This window comes from Chaetura pelagica, unplaced genomic scaffold (genome assembly GCF_000747805.2).
Source record: "Chaetura pelagica isolate M959 unplaced genomic scaffold, ChaPel_1.0 scaffold456, whole genome shotgun sequence".
Classification (NCBI taxonomy): Eukaryota; Metazoa; Chordata; class Aves; order Apodiformes; family Apodidae; genus Chaetura; species Chaetura pelagica.
In genome coordinates, this window is record NW_009953574.1 from 1,750,392 (window position 1) to 1,758,559 (window position 8,168).

General features: G+C 50.7%; 1 protein-coding gene across 1 annotated transcript in view; it reads left to right on the forward strand.

Annotated features, from left to right (window-relative positions):
- The window catches only part of GPC3 (glypican 3), a 142,174-nt gene that overhangs the window by 78,771 nt on the left and 55,235 nt on the right, over positions 1-8,168 (forward strand). Inside the window, exon 5 of the mRNA XM_009999692.1 lies at positions 1,037-1,162. Within this exon, the coding sequence (XP_009997994.1) occupies positions 1,037-1,162 (126 nt within the window). The remainder of the gene's footprint in view (positions 1-1,036; positions 1,163-8,168) is intronic.

Sequence of the window (8,168 nt, forward strand, 5' to 3'; positions counted from 1 at the left end):
CCCGGCCCCCGGCTGGCAGCCGGAGGCTTCGGCTGGACAGGGAATCCCAGCGAATCCCCCAGCGCAGGGGGCTGGAGGGAGCTGGGCAGCCCCTCTCACCCCCCGGCTCTGCCAGCCGCGCTGGGACCGACACTGACCCCTCTGCACCCCTTCCAAGGAATAGAGGCCAAGAAATAGCCCTTTGCCAGGGGACATCCCACTCCCACAGCCCCTGGCCCCTTCTGGCAGCTGTCCCTGGGCTCAGCCCGTGTCCTGCCACTGCAGGACCACTGCTAAAGGGGACCTGCTGGGGCCAGGGGTCCCTGGTGCTGGGAAGGGAAGGGACCTGACCCACATCCCCTGTGCCTGGGACAAGCACTGCTCCCAGGGCTCCTGCTGCTGTCCCAGGGCAGAGCCACCTTGCTGAGTGCAAACCTGCCCCTTTGAATGCAGGGTTTGCCCCCAGGGCAGTTCAGTGTATGTCTTGAAATCGTGTATTTTTTGGCAGTGCAGCAGAAAACCCAGCATCACCCACCTGTACAGCTCTGTGCTGAGGGTGCCTGCTCTGGGCTGCCCCCAAAACTGACACCTGCTCTTGCAGGCGTGTGGGATGGTCAAGTGTCAGGCAGACAAAGTGACAAGGCTGCCCTTTGCTGAAGGGCCTCCATTGCCTTCTACAGAGCAGAGCAGACCACTGGCAGCCTGAGCACTTGCTGCTCAAATGCACCCCATGTGTGCACAGCCTGAGCCAGCAGCACCTTTCCTGTGCCTGGTTTGTTGTGCTGCATGGTTGGGCTGAGGTTCTGCTGCCCTCACATCCCTCCTGTCACCAGTGGTTTTGCCCTAACAAACCCAGATTCAGCCCTGGACCGAATAACATTAGGGAACGAAGCAAAATGCTACTTGTGGTCAGAAATCAGACCAAAGCTTCATTATTTGTCCTGCTGCTTCCTTCTATTTGTGTGGCTACTTTCACTGCTTAAAATGCACCAACCCCATCTTCTTTTCCTCTTTCAGCTGAGTAACATTTCCCCCCTTTCTCCCCCTTTTCTTCCAGGGAACTCATTATGAAGCTGAAGTCCCACAGCAGTTTTTACAGCAGCTTGCCAGAGTACATCTGCAACCACAGCTCTGCTGTTCAGAATGACACTCTTTGCTGGAATGGACAAGAAGTCGTGGAGAGGTGAATCATGTTTCCCTTCCTCTCCCCAGTGGTATGTGGCTGGGACACTGCTTGTTCCCTTGAGAAACCTTCCACAGAGCTGATGTCCACCTGTGCTGCAGCTCAGATGGGTGTGCAAAGGCTGCAGGAGGGGGAGTGATTGTGTCCTGCCCTCCACTGAGTTTTCTGCACTCTGCTGTGAAAACCCTGGGTTTGGTTGGGCTGGGCTGGGTTGGTGGTGCTGAGCCCAGAGGGCAGCAGCTCAGGCAGCTGTGCTCCCATGGGAAGGTGCACCAGGGTGCTGGGGCTGCCTCCTCCAGAGCAGCAAAGGGGACAGTTGCCACCAGGCACTGCCAAGTGGTGGGGATGTCTCCAAGCAGGCTCCATGCAGGGGGTGGCAGGATAACGTGGCTGGCACCCCCTGCCCTGTGCATGGAGTGACAAGGAAGACCACCTTGTTGGGTTTCTCCTTGGCCATGGCTCTGTGCTGGAGGAGGTCAGGACAGCTGAGTTTTGGTGGGACCACCGCTGCCATCTGACCATCTTCCTGCAACAAAGCCTGTCCTGTCTGGGTGCAGCCATTCCCACCCTGCTGCTTTTCCCAGCCCCACTGACTGGCTCTGAGGATGCCCTTGGCAGCAGCTGTGAGGTTAGTGAAGACTGGCAAGTACATGATCAGTAGCTTAAAGGGGAAGGAAGAGTTAATAGAAATGGAGATATTTTTTCATCTTGCAATAAATGCCCCTCAGGAATGTTAGAGAATGTGGAAATAGAACTTGGAAATGTAGGGGGGGGGTTTGTAATTATACATAAATCTCCTCTAATCACCTTTTTTGCAAAGCATCCTTTGCTACTAAGTATTTTGCATAAGGGAAGAAATAGACTTAAAATCAGGAATTGGTGAAATGTTGAGATATTAATTATGACTTCTTGATCAGTAACCTCAGGTGGTAATTAGCTTCTACTTGCAATCCTGACCTTAAACACGGAAGGGACCAGAATAGCATCAAACTATATTTTGAAAAAAAAAGTCTCAGATCACAGGCTTAATAAAAGGCACTGGTTGTGCCTGAGGAAAAATGTGTCCTCTAGCTGTGTGGAGTTGTGGAAAATCTTGAGTGTCCATCCCTGAGTGAAAGGAACAATTTGGGGGAGGGGGAAGAAGAAGAAAAAAATATTCTCTCAATCCTGTCTCACTGATTATGAATTAAAAGTTCCTAAACCAGTGCTACAGACCCTGCAGCTCTGTAGGGCAGGACCTGGGCTGGGGGCTGGGCTCATGGCAGTTCACAAGGACCATGGGCCAAGGACCATGACCCTGGTCCAGGTCCTGCTGATGCCACAGCTGGGCAGAGTGTCAGCAATGGGAAGGTGCTGAGCCCAAATCCCCCCCAAGATGTGAATTTAGAGTTAATTGCAGATTAAATGTGGCTTTAAATGATAGTCATCTCCAGCTTTCTGCTGGGAATGCCAGTGGGTCAACCCAGGCTGAGATGTCATCCCAGGTCCAGTGCTGTGGTGTTGGTGGCACAATGTGACAGGTCACAGAGGTGGGATGTGGCAGGGAGGGGATTGTACAGGGTGTTGTTTTTGCTGATGACACACAGCTAAATCCAGCTGAACTAAGATACTGGTCTGGGGTGCTCCTCTCCCAGGGCCCCTTTGCAGAACACGTTTCAAATGGACGCAAATGTGCAGCTAAAATCAGCTCTAAAATCACTGATGTTGCTTCACATGGAGCCAGAGCTGCCTGCTTCATGTGCTTCCCCCCTGGCATCTCTGTCAGAGAGTCTTGGATTCCTGAAAATCCAGAGCATTGAAGGTAATGGTGCTTGAGTACCTCAAAGCACCAGTTTCTCTCTTCAGTGCTTTCCCCAGGAGGGAGCCAAGCAGCTGCTCCCACCTCTTTCCAAGCTGCTCTGAGAATGGACTTGATGGTTAGTGTTAGTGAGCTTGGAATGAACATCCATGTGGGCACGTGTGGGCTTTGGTGATGATCCTGGGGGACTTGTGGCCATTAAACTCACACATCTGTAATGCAGTACCTGGATGTTAATTAAGTTAGAGGAGCCCTGCTGGTTTATCTGTTTCCTCACCCCCCTGTCACAATGAAATTTGCTAGTTGTTCCAACACATTGGATCAAGCCTGGAAGAGCAACTTCCAAGTCTCTTGCCTTGGGTGAGAAGATGTTGTCCAGCCTCTCCTATCCTTATCTTCATCCAAGAGAAAAAACAGAGGGTGATACTTATCACTACAGCCCTGACTGAATAATTAGCTCATTTAGAGACTTCAGCTTAAGTCAAGTGAGTGCTGAGATCTTGAACTCATCTCAGTTTCTATGGGAGTAAAGAGTCTAAAAGTAAAGGTGATTCAAACCTTACATATAGTATCATGGTTTTGCAGCATTTAATACTAAAGCCTATTAAAATCTAGATTCTCAGAGTTTAATAATCTGCTTACACCAGTATATTCCTTTCAAGCTGTTCTGAGTAGAATGACAGCAACATTTGCCCACTGCAGAACCTGTAAACCCATTAGGCATTACTGGTAGATACTGCCCCTTGCAATTTTCTCAGGACAAACTTGTACATTAATCTAAATCACCTGCCTAACTCTGATTCTCTTTATACCAATTCCAAATGAATATATTCTTAGCACCTTGCCAGATTCTCCTCTTCAAGCTAGAAGGCTCAGGTTTCCTTGCTCTTGCCAATGGGCTGTGGTTTGTTTTAATCACACAAATCATAAACAATGAAAGCACAATTGGAAGCAAGAGAGAAAAATGAGATTCTGTAATTGGAACAAAGGAAATTCCATGCCAGCAATAACCCTTTAGTGCATGAAGGGTTTGGTTATTTCTGGCAGTCTTGCAAAATATCTGGTACAATGCAGTCCCCAAAGAGGGAGGCTGGATAACTTTTCAGACCCATAAAACACAGCTTTGTAGCAAATGTTAAGCTATAATGAAAGGATAGTAGGCAAATGCAGTGGGTTATTGAGGGGCCATAATTGTTTCCAGAGTATTTCAGAAATGAGGATCATGAATCTTCCTATATTAAGCCTGCTGCTTGGGCTCAGGTTTAACCAATTTTTCCATCATCTATTTGTCTTGAACTTTATTCGCTGTAGTAAGAATGGAAGGAAACTTCAGCCTGTCCCTTTGCACTTCCAGCTCCCTTTGTTTTGCTATTAATGTATTACAGTTGTTGCTGTTCCTGAAGTTCCATCTTCCAGAACCAGGGGAGACTTCACATTTGGTACCTGCAGTGTGCTTGCTGCCTGCAGCACCTTGGGTGGGGTGGGTGGGAAGAGGCAGCACTTCCCTTGGGCAGGGAACTAATACAGCAGGATCTCAGAGGGCTCTTGTGGTAGTGGGACCAGGCTGCAAGGGGATGGATATTTGGAAATCCAGCAGAAAAGCTCTTGTTTTTATTCAGGTGAGAATGTTGCCCACTGAGAGCTTTCGATCTTCCTGGTTGCTTTTGAAGAAGCTTGTTCAGAGCTGCTGCTGGTGTGAATTGTCTGTGGCACTGCAAGCTCTGCAAGGATGCCAAGTCTGCAAGCTGGCAAAGCACCCAGGAGCCACACACCCCACTTCTCTCCTGCCACCTGCACCCCCATTTAACAGGTGTCTGCACAAGGTCAAGGGGTGGTGGGATCATGCACCCCACGTGGAAGAGGACAGCTGGGGGGGACCTGCCCTTGGCTGGCCAGCAGCTCACACCCTGGCTGGGCTGGGGCAACGGGTATGGTTGACCAGGAGTCTCTGGACAGTGTCTAGTTAGAGAGGAAACTACCAGGGAAAGAAGTTGTCACCTCTTATGGGCTCACCCAGGAGTTACTCCCTCACTGCAGGGTGGGATGGGTGGGTTGGAACAGCTCTGCCAGCCTTTTGGCTCCTGCTGTTTGCACCTCTGATGTGACACTGAGGTGGTCACACAAAACCAAAAGGCAGCTGGGCCAGAGAGAGTAAAATGTGGGTGTCACCACTGCACCCACCATTACTGACCCATGAAGACCAGCTAGACATAAGACTTGGGTTCCTATCAGGAGTCTGGGGAAGAAAGTTTTCTTCCCTGTCTCCCTTTTTTCGTATCTTTTTGTCACCTCTGTGGTGAGGACTTGGTGTCATCAGCCCACGTGGCCTGTAGTCAGTCATGTCTGGAAATGCAGAGCAGCTTCAGGGGACTGCAGGTGCTGGAGATCCCACTCCCTCAAGCTCAGGGAAGTCCTGTGCAATGAAACCTCTTCTCTTGTACTATAGCCCTGTTTTGCAGCAGACTGTTGTATTTGTCCTCCATCTGCTCCCCCAAACAAGTATGATTCAGTGAACAGAGACAGCAGAAGAAGAGCCTGCAAGGGATATCAAGCTGGTTAAATTGTGGAGCTGCACTTGAATAAATACTTTGCAGCTGGAAGGCAGGCATAAATTAATTGGTATTTGAATGGAAAACTTACTTTCCTTTTTCTAAAAGGTGTAATTCTTTATGTTTGACTCCCAGGATTAGTTTCTCTAAATCACACGTCAGGCATTGCAGTAACTCATCTCTAGGCCTGGTGTGGCCAAGTGACTTGAACACACATTTCTACATTCATTGCCATGGATTTAAATAGAATTTGTCATCCTGCCTTCCTTGCTCTGGAATGAAAGCCTGGAAGGAGCTGCATTTGGACTGGAAGGAACAAACTTCCACAGGAGACATTTGCTGATAGTGCAGAGGAAAAATGGGAATGTCCCTTCATTTTTAAATAACTGCAGACTTCAGCATTAATTGCTGGTGGGTGAGAAGGAGCAGGAAGGGGCTGAGCTCTCCTCACAGAAGACCTCAGGTCATCAGGTGGTTGTCTTGAAAGCTGTTTTTAGTGAGGGCTGCTTACCAGCACATTTTACAATGTGACATTTGTCTGTGGAAAATGCCATGTCCCCAGCAAGAGCCCACACCTGGGGAGTCCAGGCAAGGAGATGCTGCTGTGACATGGACACACGTCAAAGAGGAAGGTATTTTGGGCTTTCCCTTATGAAGTGGAAGCCAGACCCTGCTCATGTTGCAACACTGATATCCCCTTGGTGCTGGGACCACGGGGAGGACTGGAGCCACTGTGAATATTTGCTGTTCAATGCTGATGTCACCATGGTAGAGGTATGTGGTGGGTTTCACAGAGTGGCACAAGTGTCCTGCAGAAGGGGTCAGTGTGTTGGCATATGTTGAAAGCAGCTCAAGGTGGCTTCGAGATTCCTCCTTTGAGGTGTGGCTGGAGGACATGGGAGGAAGGTGATGCTTTGGCTTTGCTTTGCAGTGGGATTTGTGAGCCCACCAGCCCAGCAGCAGCTCAGTGGGATGCAGGGGATCCTGTGTGGGGGCTGCCCTGGGAGCACCTCTGCCCTCCAGCTCCATGGGGTCTGCAAAGGCATCTCTCTGCCATATTAAGGCCTGGCTGCTTGGCCCAGGCTGCAGGGAGGGGAGCCAGCTGCCTTTTCCAGCTTTTCTGGCATTTCAGGAATGTCCATCCCTCACTGAAGCTACATTTCAAAGCCTTTAACCCTTTGTTTGGCTGCAGCCTGCATGCCTGAATGCTTGCCAGCCTGACCCTGCTGGGTGGGCAGAGAGGGGCCAGAGACAAGGGGGAGCTGGGGTCCCTCTCCTACCCCAGGGGGAGTTGGGGTTCCCCTCCCACCTGAGCATACTGGGAGGTCTCAGCTCTGCATTGCAGAGCCAGGGTGTCCTGAAGCCCCCAACCCACTCAGGGGCTCCTCTCTGGCTCTTCAGAGGTTGCACGTCCCAGTGCATCTGCTGCTTCATGATCCAGGCTCGAAGATGTGCAGCTTGCAGAGCCCTCTGCCTTGCTGCTCCAGGTGACTTGTGTAAGGATGCAAATGGTTCGTTTTGTGCTTTTTACAAACCCTTGGAGCTGGCCAAGAGGGGGAAGCACCAGGCAGTGTCACTCTGGTTTAGGGAGAGATCCCTCTGAGAATGCTTTCAGGTTTGCTTCCTTCTCTGGTAGCCTTGTCCTGCTGGAGGAGGTGATCTGACATCCCCCCTGCTCCCCTGCACTCACCCAGGGCACGTCAAGGACTCCCATCCAGAGAACAATTTCAGTCTTTGGACATGGACATTTCAGCCTCATGGTTCCTCCTCCTGCACCACATTGCACACAGAAATCCCCTCTGCCAGTCGTTGTGTGGGTTTCAGAAGGGGCTTTGCCCACTCCAACCCAGCTGTTGAGTTCCTTTGTATAAAACTAGGAGGGAGATTGTATTAATTTGGGTAGGTACCAAGTGGGTTTGGTTCTGCTCTTGCTGCAACCTGTGGGAGATTTATCCTGCTAGTTAAATCCCTTCAACCACAGGAGAGTTTTCAGCAATATACTTTAAAGCTCCATCAGTGTTTTAAATTAAATCCACAGTGACACCAAAAATGATGATTTCTTTGACATCTGATCAGTCATGTGTCCTGTGGATGTTCGTGTTCGGTCACCAGATGTGTTTGTCAGGTCGGTGTGGTGGCATGAAGCGTGTGTGTGACAGATAAGCAGCAGGTTTAGTGGTTCCCTGCTCCTGGTGCCTTTTTCCCCTGCAAGAACTGAAGCCCGAGGGTTTGCAGGGCCGGGCAGGTCTGTGCTGGAGGCAGCAGCAGCAGCAGCATCTCCCCACCAGATGGTGCTCGGAGCTTGTGGTCCCACCGGCCACCAGTGCTGGAAAGCCAGACCTGCTCCTGGCCAAGGGCTGCTGCAGCCTGGGATCCAGCCTGCCCACTCCTTGGCTCCTCTGCCACCAGGCACTGAGCTCTCAGCCTCCAACAAGCCCCTTCACTGCACGTGTGAATTGCTTTTCTGAACCAGGAGCTGCAGCCCCTCAGCTCGAGCTGGGTTCGGTCCAGCTGAGTTTTGTCTGGTTAAAAAAAGAAGTGTGTTTTGCTAAATGTTGAGTCCTAATAAGAGGCCCCAGCGTGGGGAACAGTGTCTGTGAGTGGAGATCAGCCCCAGTGCTGCTTTGTCAGTGGTGTGAATGTTGCAGGGCAGGGGCAG